Raw genomic sequence first — 16,688 nt, 5'->3', positions numbered from 1 at the left:
GCCAATATGAGACAAGCAGTTAATATGATGTCATAGAGACTGCCCCTGCATAAGAGCTGACAGAATTCAAAACACAGAGACCACACTGTGGAATGGGCATAGGCAGAAAATACTTTCACTAAAGGACCACTTCCTCTATCACTCTCAGCAGCTGACCTCCCTCACTGCCTATTCCACAGAGTAAATAGAAGTCAACAAAACTGGGTCTTTCTAAATTCCCAACAATAAACATGCAAACATACTGATATCGTCACCCATCTGTACTTAGATATTAGAGACCAACCATGGAACATGGTCTTTGGATCTCATCCATTTCCATCTTCTCAGGAAACATTTATATTGATTAGTCCTTCTTTATTACACATTTAATCTCTGCCTAATAATAACTCCCAGCAGCATTTTTCAATGAAGCATAAGATTTTACTAGTCTGTAACATATATTGTAAACCTCTTATCTCCTCAACCTCTTTTCAATTCTTATCAATGTATTGAAACTACTCTATCAATGACTTCCTAGTTGAATAATCTATTGGAACACTTCTCAGCCCATAACTCAGTTTTTTCAGACACATCAGCTTTTAAATATTCTCAATTTTCCCTTAGGAAAGCAAAAACCCTTCTTTGACCTTGCATTTCTTATTAGCTACCAACCTCCAGTCCATCTTCAGAGGTCCGTCTTCAGAGGTCAAGTAAACATCTATGTTTACATCTTAAATACTCTTCAAACTTAACTTGTCCAGCATGGATTTCATGATCCTCCTAATACTAAACCTAAAATGAACCTTTTCTAGGGTCCTCAGGTTCAGTACATGATACTTGTACCCACCGTTTCGTGTAAGCCAGGGAACTAGGAGTGATCTCTGACACTACTCTTCCTTTTATCACTCCCATACTTAATTAATCTCTGTGTCCTGGCATGTTTACTCCTAAGTCTCTCCTATCTGTTCATGTTTTCCCATCTCCACCACCACTTTAATTCCTGCTGCCATTATCTTTTGCCTGGACTTTTAAAAAAGCTTTAAAACCAGTTGTTTTGTGTTGTGTTGTGTTGCGTTGCATTGCATTGCATTGCATTGCATTGCGTTGAGTTGTTTTGTGTTTTTAATCAGACCCTTTCCATTTTCCCACCTAGTACCACACAGCACCCAGAGTGATTACTTTGAACTTCAAATACGACCATGTTATGCTATCTCCTCCCCTCACTCCAATCTACTTAAAATATTTCCATGAAGTCCTAAACATTGTCTTGTTTGTGTCTCCCTCCCCAATCCCTTCTTCCACTGGGTTTCCCCTAATGAATTCCCTGCACTCCAGCTATATTGAACTGACAGCTCTTTAGAAAGGGTGATTTTCCCTCTGCTATAGAATCTTTGTATATGTGGTTCCCTCTGCCAGAATAAGTCTCTTCCTCTCCCTTCTCTACTTTGAACCAACTTGTCTAATTTAAGCTTAATTAGCATTCCCTTAAGGAAGCCTACTCTGGCCTCCCTCTCTACATCAATGCCTCCTCAAATGCACTCCCAGTACATCACGTACTTTTTCTCTGTAGCACTCATCAAAATTGCAACTTTATCTTCAAGTAGTTCTTTAGATTATTACTGCTTCCTCCTTGAGGGCAGGCACTATGCATGTTTTCTTACACTATGAATCCAGTATAGTGTCTGGACATAGTAGGCACCTTGTAAATATTTATGGAATTAATGAAGGAGAAAGAGAGGAAAAATAGATGGATACATGGATTTCAGTGAGCATAAAGAACGGTGATGTGCTACAGAAGACTCGGGCTTATCTAAATAACACATGTTGCAGTGATAAACTAGCCATAGCCAAGAGAACAGTTCTGACAACAGGAAATCTTCTCTCTTTTCCATTGTTTTTTCTTTGAACAAACAGTTGTAAAGAGAACATTTGCTTTTATCTAAAAAAGGCCACATTTCTGTTGCCAAGGGCTCTCCTCAGCCACAAGCCTACTGGATGCCTGCATGTGGTGACTTGGTGGGAAGTTTGGGCTTATTCTGTCTATGTAATACAAGGCTACAGAGAGCAAAGATGGTACCCAGACTAGAGACTGGTGGAGATTTTTTATCCATTCTATAATCTTGTGAGATAGCCCTGTACTCTGTACTGTATTTTTCCCTCTTTAGGGGGGACCTAGCAATTAGTTTCATCATTTGTTTGAATTAGTATTTTATGTTTGAACAATGAAAATTTAAGGAAAGCCCCTTATTTCAAAAAAAAAGAAAAGTCAACTCTCAGAAAAAATAAACAATGGAGGAAAAAGCAAGTCAGTAGCTTTACACAACATAAATCATAAGAGAAGAAAATGGTGTGCTGGAGTTTTATGTATGTCATCTCATTCGTTACATATATATGGCTCAAAGAGGTGAAATAATTCCAAATTGAGTTAGCAGGGAGAGTAGAACTCTAACCCAATTCCAGGTGACTCCAAAGTCCATGCTCTTTCCAGTCTACTATTTCAAATAGTGCAACCAAGAATAAAATCTAAGTACCCTGATTCTCCAGCAGTGTCAGAGAAGATTGTGTTCCTTTCCACAGCCCAGTTTCCTTTCCAGATTCTGCGGGCTGTCCTGATGCCTAGCAACTGAAATAGATGACATTACTTTGTTGGTGTCTCACAGGTCTTCCCATAGACCTCAAGTTTTCAGAGAATCATAAAACTTTCATTCCAGGTATACTTTAGAAAACTGTGTTTGGACAAAGACTTTGGACGTTAAGTTTTAGCTCAGAAGGCATTTCTGCTTCCAAGCTATAAATAGAGTACAACTTTTTAATAAATACGCTGACACAACCTAAAGAACGGTGGTGTATGATCAAATTCACTGCGGAAGCAAACTGATTCTTTCAACAAAGTAAGTATTAGTATCTTTAGAGAGAAGATATTTATAAATGTGTTTAAGTTGTAGATATCAAAATATGCAAAAATGTTACTTCACCAAAATACAATCTAAAATAACCATTAAGATCAATTAGTGTTTTTATTTTCAGTAGGTTGGTGATTTAACCAATTCAGACTTGAATGGCAGTGACTTTTTTTAATAAGGTGTTTGCTCTGAGTTGAAAATATATGGGTCAGTAAATAAAATATTATTTCATGGGGTTTCGATTAGCTGCATTTATTGTAACTTATGTTGCTGAAGTCGGTCCATTAATCCAGGCTGGGAGGGGATGTTTTTCTGAGGTAGTCATGGAACTATGTTGCCTGTTGCCAAGAAGACCTCCTTGAGGTGCTGCAGCAATTAATGTTCTGTTTCTGTGTCAAGTGCTGTTGAAAGTTTTCTCCAGGGCAAAGTTTGTCCTAACATTTTATATAATCCTATAGAGGTCTTGGGAAGCTGGAGGCCACTTCAAGAGTTTAGGCATTGACCCTTGTCCTTGTCTTGGCCATAGGAAGCTGGCTGTTTGTTATAGACGTGGCCTCGTGGAATAGCCTACCCTGCATGGACTACCTGAGCCTAAATCTAATGAGGCAACTCTGAGCAGGAGCAGAGCAAACTCAGAAGAGCAGAAAAGAAAGTCAGTATAGAAAGCAGGTGCAAGAAAGTCTTTAACAAGAATACTTACATATCGTTGTATAATTCAGGCATTTAAAGAACATCTCTTTGTTTTTTTCTTGGATTTCTAGGTCATTGTAAGTAATTTGTAATGTACAAAAAAGACAAAGTAGAAATATTTTAAAAGGCCTGTAATCATTACAACTTAACTATTACCTATGTTGCATGTCCTTCGATTTAAATAATAAAGTTGTACAATATGCCCATCCCCTTAATATTGTTAAAGGAAAAGTTTCCTTAGGAGATGTGTGCAGTATGAGGTTTTCACTTGGAAGAGATGTCATTCATGACTCACATCTGTAGCTGGTCTACGAACAGTCTCCAGCATCCAAAACAAGAGCACTTGACGGTGTCTGTGTTTGTTCCACAGTGATCTAAGAGCATCAAATAAAAGGGAATAATATAATAGCTAGAGAGAGGTACTCAGGAGAGTTCATGATATGCATTGCCTTGTTTCCAGAAAAGGAAAGGAAATTCCAGCATAACTGCACAGGACTCGGCACTCCATAACCCAACCAATCATATATTTCCAGAGGCCCTTGACCCACTGTGTGTTGGAAATCATTCTCCTATAACACTTTTCAGGAACTCAAGTAGCCAAAACAAATGGAGCGATGGCTCTGAGTTCAGATAGAATTTCAAGAGATATAGAAATTATGACAGAAATCTCTCAGAAAAAAATCAAATCTTTATGCTTTCTAAAAGAATATTAACTCGTTTAAACATTCAAACTCCATACCTTTCGATTACATCTTATACTTTCTGAGGTAAATTGAAGGCAGGCTAAGATGGCAAAGAGTTCATTGCTAAAGTGCCTTTGTGGGGAAAATATAGGTCTTAAATTATAACCACCTTCAGAGCTCTCCAGTGTTGATAATAATAATGTCATAATAATAAAAAATTAACATTTTTGAGCACCTACTATATGTCAGACACTGATTGAGGCATATCATGTATCTTGTCTTTAATTCTAAACATGATCTTACAAGGTAGGTATTATTATTATTTATTGTTATTATTATTATTTTACAAATGAGAAAAGTGAGACAAAGAGGTGTTGAAATGCTTACTCAAGTTCATATGGCTCGTGAGAGAAAGGAGATCTCAGAAAGTTCTGACCCCAAAACTCAGGTCGCTACTACTATGTAACATTCCTTACTTAAGTGATGAGTGAAAAGTGCGAAGAATGTTAAACCTACAATGAAACAATACATGTCAATGCCTCACGACCATTAAAAAACAGGCAAGTACAACACCTAAGGCAAATCTTTCATATATCACCAGGGCTTCCTGTTTTGCTCTCGGTCTCTCTCCCTTCGTCAACACCACCTTTGTCTACAAACTCAAACTATTACCTCCATTACTCAAGTTGGAAAAGAGAAGAACCTACTATCTTAAAATTTCATACAAGTTGAAACATGCTGGCTGGCTGCTCATCCAACAGAACCATCAAAGAAAGAGGTGTTCGCAAATATGAATCTACTAGGAAATTAAAGCTTATCCTTTAAGGTAAATATTTTGTATTTCGAACTTTTTTCAAATGTGCAATATTTTTTAGTAGCCACAGTTAGAAATCATAAAGGCGATTCTTCTCCAAAAAAAAACCCTTTGGGCATAATTTTAGTTTTGTATGTGTTGACTCATAGCAAACATTTATGAATGTCAGTTAACACATTAAGTTGTAAAGTACCAATGCCCCCCACCACTGAATTACCTCATAGAGTTTAGGGGCGGCTTGTGCTTGCTTTTAAGGTTTCTTTCTGCACTGTTAGCCGCCACTTCCTATGATTGCAAGTGTACCATGCTTTATTGATGCTTTCTATTGAATTTCCATACTCCTGCTCTAATTATCTGGATCTTCCAATGGGTTAGGTAATGGTAGCCATAATTATTAGAAATGTATCATAAGAGGCTCAGATATAAGGTATCATGGGTATCTCATGTTCAAATACATGTGCCTGAGATATATTAAGAATCTCATACAAAGTGAGGTCATAAAATAGGTAGGTACTCTGTAAATGAATGAGGACCCTGAATTATTGATTAAGTCTACGTCAACATCATTTTCGTTCATTTCTAGATGCTTCTCGATTATGCTATATAATTGAGGTTGCTGAACACTAAGTAAGTAAAACGCTGTTCAGTAAATATAGCTGAAATTCCTTTAAAATGGTATCAGAGAGAACAAATACTCAATTCTTTCAGGAATTTTCTGAACACAGAGACAAAGCACTTGCACTTACAGATCCATCAATCCATCACAGCGTAGCATTTCGCATTCTCAATAATTTATAAATTATTGAATCAACATATTCAATATTAGCATCCCTCTACAAAACTGTGAAAAATAATGCTGTAGCTTTTAGCTCTGTCATGGAATGATATCTGAGAAAACATTTCATATCCAATTCTTACAGCAAATGATGAAACCAAAAAAAGAGAAAATAGAACCTAGTAACCCTCTTTTAAAAATGATTAAAATTCCCTTAACTTTGAATGAAAGGAAATGACTAAAGTCAAGTTTATAGCTCTCTTCACATAGTAGTTATCTACATGGGCTTCTTTTCCAAATAATTCAGACAAGATCAGAAACCTTGACAGTACTGCAAAAGACCTTCAGATGTCCTACTGTGGCTGCCAAGATGATTGTACAACAATGCAATGTTGCCCACCATTTAAATGCGTAGAATCTAGGCAGCACCTTCTGTGATGCAGGCACAGCGACAGAAAAATCTGTCTCTTCTGAATTCATTATTTTCCACAGCAAACTCGAGAGCATCGGTTGGCTCAGGAAAGATGGTAAACGATATCAGAAATAAGACAAGATTGGACATCCAAAGTACTCATTTGGTTCCCCTAATATTGTGGCTGGATGATGCAAAAAAAATTTTTTTTTCTAGTTCTCTGAGATTCAGTTTTCTCATCTGTCAAATAAGGGAAGAGCTATCCTTTGGCAAAGTCAGGTATGGATTGTGAATAGGTAAATTATGCTTTCAGGAATTGTAGAAAAGTTATGCTTAGTGTTCTCGATAGAAGGCCAAGTTATTCTCCCAGCAGAGGAAAAGTTTAGGTGTTAAAACAAATATCAAAACAACAACAAAAACACATAAATAAACAAAAATGTCCCATTTATGATAAAAAACACTCGACAAACTAGGAATAGAAGAAAACTCCCTCAACCTGATAAAAGGTGTCTATAAAATCTCATGACTTTAATATTTAATGATGGAAAACTACATACTTTCCCCTGAAATTAGGCACAAGACAAGAATGTCTACCCTTACCAATTCTTTTCAATACTGTACTGAATATTCTGGCCAAGGCAATGGGGCAAGAAAATAAAATAAAAGGTATTAGATTTGAAAAGGAATAACTAAAACTTTCTTTTTTTGCAGATGGCATGATTTAGTATGTAGAAAATTTTAAGGAATTCACTAAAAAGCTCTTAGAACTAACAGTTTCAGCAAGGTTTCAGGATACGAAGTCAAGAAACAAAAATTGGCTCAATTTTGATATATTATCAATGAGCAATTCAAAAACAAAATCAAGAAAACAAACCAATTTATAATAGTATCAAAAAATTAAATGCTTGGGAACAAATTTAACAAATGAAATGCAAAACTTATGCTCTCAAAACAATAAAATATTGTCAAAAGAAATTAAAGGCTTAAATAAATAGGAAGACATTCATAGGATCCAAAGGTTTTGTATTGTTAAGACGGCAATATTCTCCAAATTGATCAACAGATTCAAGGCAATCTCTGTCGAAACCCATCTGGTGTTTTTTGTGGAATATGATAAGCTAATCTTAAAGTTCATTTTAAAATGCAAGGCACCTAGACCAGAATAGCCAAAACAACCTTCAAAAAGAATAAAGTTGACTATGCATTTTTTTCTATTTCAAACTTATGACAAAGCTATAATAATCAAAGCAGTGTGGCACTGGCATAGACTAGCCATACGGATCAATGGAATAGAAATGAAAGTCCATTAAAAGACTTTTACAGTCTTAGATATGATATCAAAAGCACAAGTGATAAAAAAATAATGAATTGGCCATCATCGAAATTTAAAATATCTGTGCTTCAAATGACATTATCAAAAAGTGCATAGACAATCCACAGAATGGTACAAAATATTTGCAAATTATATAGCTAATAAAGGATTAGTATCAAGAACATATAAAGTACAACTCAAAAATTAAAAGACCCCCCCCAAAATTTTTTAAATAGGTAAATGATCTGAATAGATGTTTCTCCAAAGAAGATAAATGAATAGTCAATAAGTACAAGAAAATCTGCTCACCATTACAAATCATCAAGGAAATGCAAACAAAAACCACCATAAGATACCATTCCATACCAACTGGAATAATTGTAATAAAAAAGATAAAAACAAATGTTGATGATAATGTAGTATACTGAAATCCTCACACATTGCTAGTGGGAATGTAAAATAGTACAATTGCTTTATAAAAAATTTTGGCACCCCTCCGAAAGTTAAACATAGTTACCATATAATCTAGCAATTCTCTTCCTAGGTATATATGCAAGAGAATTAAAAACATATGTTCACACAATAACTTGGATGCAAATATTCATAGTAGCATTATTCATAATATCAAAAAAGGGAAAACCCAAATTTCTATCAACTGATGAAGGAATAAACAGATGTAACATATCCATACAACGAAATATTATTTGTCAGGTAAAGTAATGATGAACAGATGAATGCTACAACGTGGATTAACCCTGTAAACATTATGCTAATCACAAAAGACCAAATATCGTAAAATTTCATTTATAGGAAATGTCTAGAATAATGGAATTCACAGCAATAGAAAGCAGAGTAGTGATTGCTAGGGGCTGGAGGGAGGGGGCCTGGGGGAGTGGCTGTTAATGGGTACAGGGTTTCCCTTAAGGTCATGGACAGTAATGACAGTGGCATAATTCTGTGAATAGGTGAAAAATCATTGAATTGTACACATTAAATGGATGAATTGTACGGTATGTGAATTATATCTCAGTAAAGCTGTGGAAAAAAATAATACAGAACACTGATGGAAAACAATAACAGACATTCGGCTTCATGGCAAAGAAAATAAAAGAAAAAGGAGGTAGGAAGTAATAAACGAATGCCGAGGTCCAAAAATCAGTCAAGTTAGATAAAGAGGAAATTCTAGGGAAATAGTAAAAGGTACAGCAAGAGGAAGCTAGGGACACTGAACATAACCTATGCTGAATTCACTTTTACCGTGGGCTTGTCTTTTGCTCCCAAATGGTTACTTACCCATTTCTCCTTTTAGTTCCTCAGATGTTGCCAGCTACCTCAGAACTTGCCACCTTCAGCTCTTTGCCCAGGGTACATGGGCAAAGGTACATGTTTTGCTAAGGTACATGTTTACATGTTCTCTACTCTGTGTAGTTTTTATGCCTGCTCACTATGAATGCCTTTCCTCTCCTCCATAAAGCAATACCTCCAATAATACTGTGGGTTCCCTTTCTGAGCATGTTTCAAAGATCAGTGTAATGAAATTATTTGACATGAGTACTGTGGTTCCCAGCAGACTCTTTCAAACCTACAGAGGAAACTGGCATAAATCCAAAGTACTTTAAGAAAGAAAAAGAGAAGGAGGGAGAAAAAGGAATGGATCCACTGTGTCAATCTAATCGTCCTTATACGTTTCTCGATTTAAAGCTCTTGACTACAGCAAATTTGAATCATAGCCATCCCACAGAGCCTACACTTCTTAAAGTGCTTTGTGATATTTCTGAGATAATTTCCCCCGTGGAGTTTGTTCTAACCCCAAGGCCACTACCCATATGGCCAGGTACACTTGAATCCCAGTGCAGACAAATTGAAAGCTCTCTACTCTGCACTTTTCTATAATTTTCCAAAAACTGTGATCATCTGATAATGTCCTGACTTTTTGTTCTATAATGGGACTGCTGATGGTATGGAACCTTGCCCTAAAAAGTAAAAATTGTATCTTGTCTTTAGAAAGACAATACTCATCAAAGCCATCCTGGGTGTAATTTCCCAGCAGCAGTTAGCCCAGCGGGTGCTATGTTCAGAGGAAGCCTGGAAACACCCAAAGAGCAGACACAACATTATTTATTTTATGACTGGGTTAGATGTTTCTAAGTGCCATGGTCTGGGTATTTATGTGGGCTGTATACAAACGAGGTCTCACAATTAAATGCAGAGGAAAAACAGTGGGGGTGCAGCTACAAAAAAATGGGAAAAATAACACTTTAGGACTATTATAGAATAGCTTATGCACATTGTATTAACTGGTTTCAATTAGTGAAAGACTCTGTGGGTAATGTGAGGAGGTCTGGGAGAACATACTGAAACAATTAACACTTTAAAAGAACATCTCCTCTGGTTTCTTTGAGGAACGTCTGTTTTTATCGATTTCCTATGAAGGAGAAAAATTGCTTTCATAATCTAGAGAGACATAGTAGGAAAATGTTAAAATGTTTTCTAAATTAAAAGGTGTACCCTGGCCCATTCCTTGAAAACAGTCTTATACCATTCAGAATACAAATGTCTCTTGTTAACATGACATTCCTATATCATCGGTTCCTTCCCGCCCAACAGAGAGCAAAACATTTCTTTTCAAGAGTTTCAATATTTCTGCTTTCCAAGTCTTAAAGAATCGTCCATTAATCCTTGGGACCTATCCTAGCCCAAATCCAGTTCTGAAGAAAGGGCCCTCCTAAATAAATCACCCTAAATTAATAACAGATTATTTCCATTTTTTTTTTATGCTCTCACCAATTCACTTGCCCCAACTACTTCTTTCAAGAATGAACTTTTTTCTTTATTTCCTCTTACTACTTATCAAGCAATTACTATGTCCGGGTATTATGTTAACACTTTCTATGCCTTACCTCATGTAAACCTCAAAATACTCTTTTGCCTGCATAAACTCAGAGAGATTAAGTGAACTGCAAGCTCATACAGTTAACACTAATCTTATTCAATTCTAAAGCTTATATACTTAACTATTCCCAAATATTGCATCCTCCTTCTTCTGAAATTCACCTCGAGGCAAGTCTACATTCCGAAAATTTATAGCATTTCATATAGACCATTATTATACCATGTATTACCCAGTATAATGATTATTTATATGTATTCTTTTCTGCTATAACTTGAGTAATCCAAGTGTCAGTTACAATTTATAAAATGTGCTCAGTATATGTTTCTCGAATGAGTAAATGAGAGTTGATGTATTCGGAATATAGTGTTCTATTTTGCAAATGCTTACATGATTTTTGAAAATATTTTACATATATATTCACAGGTAAATATTATATAACAAGAGAGACATATAGATATAACAATATCCATGATAAGCTTCATAAGAGCAGGAACTTTATTTTCAACTTAGGTTTTAGAAACTCCTCTCATAGCATGATTTTTAATTTTTAGAAACTAAGGAGTATGCAAATATGCAGGGAAACACAGTGATTATTCTAAATAAATCATTTATATTTATATATCATATATCTAATCAATAAAAATCACGCACTACAGACATTTCTAAGTACCGCCCAGTAACTGAGAATTGTATTTTAGGAACATTCCTCAAAGTGATCAAATCCATGCATAGGTCACAGCCAAACTCAGTGGTCCAGAGACATGCCCTGAAGTGCAACAGCCACTGGAGCCTCCTGCAGCTGGTCCAGTCTAAAGTTCTTTATTTCCAAATGCCAGGAACTAATTCTTAGGCCAGCTCACCCTGTATTTAGAGATCTGCCTGTCTTCACCTGAGTCCCAGAACTTGTGGGTCTCTTTCATTTGTTTAAAAGTGACAGGGGTTCAGGTAATCACTGTGTTTGTATTCATCATAATACAAACTAATGAGACATATGAACCCATTAAATTTAAAGTGTACAGGGGAGAAAGGTATCATTCTAGCATTTAACATACATACAAGGAGCGATTGATAAACAATAAAACTATCACACTTTTCATAGGGAAGATATTTTATTTTATAGCTATTCGAAAAGTATAATTATGCTCAAGTTTCTGTATATGCACTGGGGGTAAAATTTCTATTCAATTTGAATTTCAAGCTGTACATTATATTATACTTCTGGCTAAAAGGATAAGTCTTTAAAAATATCTCTTAGTCCCATTATGATAGAGGTATGAACTGTCAAAAAAAAAAAAAAAGCAGCCATCGTGAGGAGAGGAAACTGAGAAAAGAGTAAGAGAAGCCATTTTCAAGGCAATATGTAACTGGTGACAGGCATTTGCAAAGCAATTTGGAGAGAGAAGCCTTCTTAGGAAAACCAACGATAAAAGCTCTGCACTTAAAATGAACCTAGGGCAAATGCACACACAAAGATCAAGACTTTTTTTTAAAAAGTAATAGAGCTCAATTATAAGGATACGACCATTCCAGAACATAACACCAAGGAACAAGAATAGAGCACTGGGGATAAGAATGCGGAAAGAATCAACTGAACTTGAAAAATGCACATAGATAACAAAGACTATCCATTTATTATAAATCATAGATAACAAAGACTATCCATTTATTATAAATGCTAAGTGCATATTCACTTATTTATAATCTACTACAGTTCATGAAAAATTTGAGACTGACAAGACATTCTCTTAAACACACGAGGCTAAGATATTCTTTATTTTCTGAGAGATGGGAAAATGGAAATTAATACCAGAACTACTTTACATATCATATGCATCTTTTTGCTATGTAAATATGCTTATGCTAACTATATGCTTATGTTAACTATATATATTTTTTTAATTCTATAATGTGAATTAAGTCATTATCAAATTATACTTCGGTCATTTTTATGAACCTGTATATAATCAGATATTTGGAATAAATATACTAGTATAAATTATCAACATCCCAGTATTCTGAGTGCTTCTTTCTGTCTGAGAAAACAACTCATTACATTTGCTCTAGTGGGAGCTCCATAAATGTTGCTGACTTAGAAATATTAGTTAATTAAAAGGTTTTTCTTTTCTCTTTGGTTGCAAATAAATCAAAAAATATTAAACTCCCTCAAACAAAAGAAAAAGAAAATCTGAATAACTTGAGGAAAAGCAACTTATTGATTATCAGCAGATTACTGTGACCATTTTACAAAACCAAACAGAGATTTGAGTCAGCAAAACCTCAGAGGGTAGATATAGAGCAGCTCAGAGATCTCAGCAACTGAGGTTCACAGAATGTTTGTCAAATCATTGTCATTCGTGTGATTCAATACCGATGACTGACTACAAATTTGGTATCTTTGTAGAACAAATTTCCCAGGCAAAAGAATAGAACTGGCCCAGCTGGGATTAGATATTCATCCCTGGATCAGTCAGTCATGCCCAGAGGCAGACACACATAACCTAAATATGGCCACAGGCAGCCTACCTCAGGGTTACTCCCTGCAATAACAGAATCTTTATAGGTTGTGTGACTACTCCAGGAAGTGCCTGCCCCAAAGGGAGATGTAGTGACTTTTAAGTAAATGTCAAAGGAAATCCATGACACTAGCAGCTCCCAATTCTATGGCAGAAGCAAGAAAAAGCATCTACCTTCTGATGCTCTCACCTGACCACATGACTGAGAGTCAGACTTTAGCGTTGGCATTTCTGAATTCTGAATTCGGAAAGGGTCTTAAATATAGTCACCTATTTAGTCCTTCACATCCTACAGCAGGAAGACCTGATCTGGGATTTCCGGATCCTAAGGGGTGCAACTCCACAGTAACAATGAAGAATTACTTTTAATAATTCAAAAGACAAAATTCTAGAAATGTATTTAAATGTAATAAGACTAGACAAAGTAACTAAAATGTTATTTATTATTATTATTATTTGGGGCTCGAATTATCAGTGCAATGGAAGATCAAGTACTAATCAGAAATTCTAATCAGTATTACATGTGGATGTTTGATGAAATGGAAACCCTATTTACATATCTTTGTAGCTTCAGCAGTTGGCATAGTACCTGACACAGCTGAATTGAATTACTAATTTTTGCCTAGTTTGAAAATAAATTCCTCAAAACACATAGTTCATGGTACCCTGTGAAGAAAAAAAGATAAAAGGACCCTTAAAGGTGAGAAATGGAAAAGACCCACCTGAAAAGGTAAAATAGTATAATTATTCCTCTTCACCAAGAAATAAGTCATGAAATAATTTACCAAAATTTACTAAAGAGAAAATCAACAAATTAAAGATTCATTAATTGAAACTGCACTCACAGGGTTTGTACTGTGAACCAGGGATTTACCTAGATGTGGGTATACAAGGACCCCAAAGAGCACATGGCTTCCTCAGAAAAATAAAATCAGTAATTATGAGATAACATCAGGAATACAATAAACAGCATGATGGATGAAGAAATAGAATTATTAAAATTCATCCTTCCTCTGGCATCAGAAGAATCCCTAAACATGCACTCCACTCTCACCATCTGCTCACAAAAGTGTGACATTTTTATTCTCCAAATCTCCAGTGAATCTGGGCAACATCCACACCACAGGAATGCCTCTAAAATTTAGCATCATCCTCTCTCTTTCATTAAAGGTGATGCCACCTTCTCTTCCTTCTACGGATAAATTAAAAAAAAAAAAAAGTGGGGGGGAGGGGAACAAGACTTCATCTTCTTACACAATCTGACTGAAAAGTAGGCTCCTCCAGGCCTACTGCCTTGCATTTATAGCCTAAGTCCACCTTTCAGCATCCTGTACCTGAAAGTAGATGAGAAAATTTAAGAGACTCTACTTATCACTTTACATTGCTTGCAAGGTGGGTGTAATGAAGGGAATACCCAAAAAGTAACTTTTGAGCTTCTTATCTCCAAAACACAAGTTATTTCATGACAGCAAACTGTCAGTTACAGTACACCCAGTCCCCAAGGAACCATTGTCATTTCTATCAGGCAATGTATGTATAAGAGATTATCACACAAATCAGACACTTTCTTCACTTATTTATGAGCACTATGTAGTAGAATGAGTTCATGAAAGAAGAGTTAGGGTGTCTGGGATCTATTCCCAGCTTTACAATTGATTCACTAGTCTTACTCCCTTTGCATTTAAATCTCCCATTTGTAACACAGAAATAATGGCATAATGCCTGTTTGTTTCTAAGGCACTTGACAATTCTTTGATGGAAGATTTCACACAAATATAGAGACTATTATTATACCAGGAAGACTTGAAAATTTTAAATCAGTGTACTCATCACTAAACAGTCAACACAACAATGACAAGAGAAAGCAACCGTCCCTAAAGCATCTAACATCAAGTATTATTAATATGCAGCTACTGAAAAAAACATAGGTACAGATATATTTGTTTTAATGACTATTTAAATTTAAATCATCAATAATCCATTTGATAACTCCTTTGTAAGTTACCCTCACTCCAAAAAATGCATCGAATCTCTAATCACAAGTATTCCTTAGATTGCAAAGCTTTCTGGAAAGACATACTTTCTCCTTTAAAAGGCTTGCTCTACTCTATAATTTCAGAGAGCATTCTATCCTATTCCACTAAAGATCTTTCAAAATATAAAAATAATTCTTGTAATAATCAACCGTAATAATCAAATAATCAAACTTACAGTACAGTGGTGGACAGGCATCCAAGCAGGGGCTTCTACTGAACAATTCTGGGCTGGGCATTTGCCCTGGTTTTGCTGCAAATAAGGAAATATGTTGTTATGTTCTATATATTATATACTGAAGTATATACTAGCTGACATGTTTATCATCAATGTGTTTAATACCATATTTACAAGTATAAGAGAAGACAGAATGATTGTTTGGTGCAATGCTGCAGAAAACTAGGTATGTAATTTCTACTCTTATCAAGGCATAAGAAATTATCTATTGCATTTTGTATTACTCTAAGGACTAGGCTTTTGGCATCAGGCTTCTTCAGCTCAGCAGCTGGGCTTTCAGGCTCCAACAGGAACCATCTGAGAACCCTCTTAATCCAGAGGCAGAACTGGTCTCCTCTTCTCCAGTTTCCCGGACAACACCGATACATGCTATACCCCTGTGAGATCACTTTAGTTGAGGTACAGGACTTGTTTGCTTGTCTCCCCTTCCAGATTGTGAATTAGTGGTGGTGATTCTCTCTAGGGCATTTCATAGAACTCCAGAATGTAGAATTTTACAGGATAGATTTTAGAGGCCTTTCTTGTCACATCAGAAACTGAGGTACGACAAAATAAAACAAGCAGCACAGAGATTTGACATTCTAAGCCATTTGCCAGACACTTCTTTTAACATAAAAATTTTATCTCTAGCTAACCTATTCTTTTGTTGTAACTTTTCTAAATTCTCTTCTAATTGGCCTTTTAGAAAGAATAAAGTGTTTCCTTTTACAAGTCTGATCTCGTCTGATCTCGGAAGCTAAGCAGGGTCAGGCCTGGTTAGTCCTCGGATGGAAGACCACCTAAGAAGACCAGATGCTACAGGCATAAAAAATTAATTAATTAATTAAATTTTTAAAAAATGTGCTTCCTTTTAACCAACAATACTAATCCTTCCCTATAACAAGAACTGATTAGTGTTAAAAGGGAAGAAGGTGATTCTAAGAAAACATCTTTTACCTTTATTTCATTGTATACTCAATTATAATATAGATACACTAATACTAATGTTAATAATCATAAAAACCACAGCTATGATTTATTGAGCTACTAAATATGCTAGATATTATTCTGGCCCCATTATATTATCATTAGTTGCCATGACAAATATGGTTCTAAGTATCATTATGTCTGTTCCACAGGAGAGAAATCTAAGGCTCAGAAAGAGTATGTGCCTGGCCTAAAAGTTACCTACAAAAAAGCAGTATAGCTAGGATTTCATCTTCTGTTCAATTGAGCTTAAGACATGGTATCAACTAATATAATTTAATCATATCAATGATCTTAGCATTTCTGATTTAACCGGAATAAAATATTGAATTCAGAACTTGTGCTAAGAATTTTTTTTATGATTTGTGTTTTGAGCAACCTTTAGGTAATCTATTATTAAGGCATCACTAAACTCTGAAGTGCTGTTTGAGTGATTATTGATAAAGTTACAGTAAAAATATACTTTGATCATCAATC

At 35.5% G+C, this 16,688-nt stretch overlaps 1 protein-coding gene across 9 annotated transcripts in view; it reads right to left on the bottom strand.

The window, feature by feature from the left end:
• Window positions 1-16,688, bottom strand: part of DLG2 (discs large MAGUK scaffold protein 2) — a 1,668,408-nt gene that overhangs the window by 1,308,369 nt on the left and 343,351 nt on the right. For all 9 annotated transcript variants that reach the window (XM_036221811.1, XM_036221806.1, XM_036221807.1 and 6 more), the window contains one exon: window positions 15,186-15,260. In XM_036221811.1, coding sequence (XP_036077704.1) covers window positions 15,186-15,260 — 75 coding nt within the window. The remainder of the gene's footprint in view (window positions 1-15,185; window positions 15,261-16,688) is intronic.

Source organism: Rousettus aegyptiacus, unplaced genomic scaffold (assembly GCF_014176215.1).
Source record: "Rousettus aegyptiacus isolate mRouAeg1 unplaced genomic scaffold, mRouAeg1.p scaffold_m13_p_5, whole genome shotgun sequence".
Lineage (NCBI taxonomy): Eukaryota > Metazoa > Chordata > Mammalia > Chiroptera > Pteropodidae > Rousettus > Rousettus aegyptiacus.
This window is presented reverse-complemented; position numbering and strand designations above follow the sequence as displayed.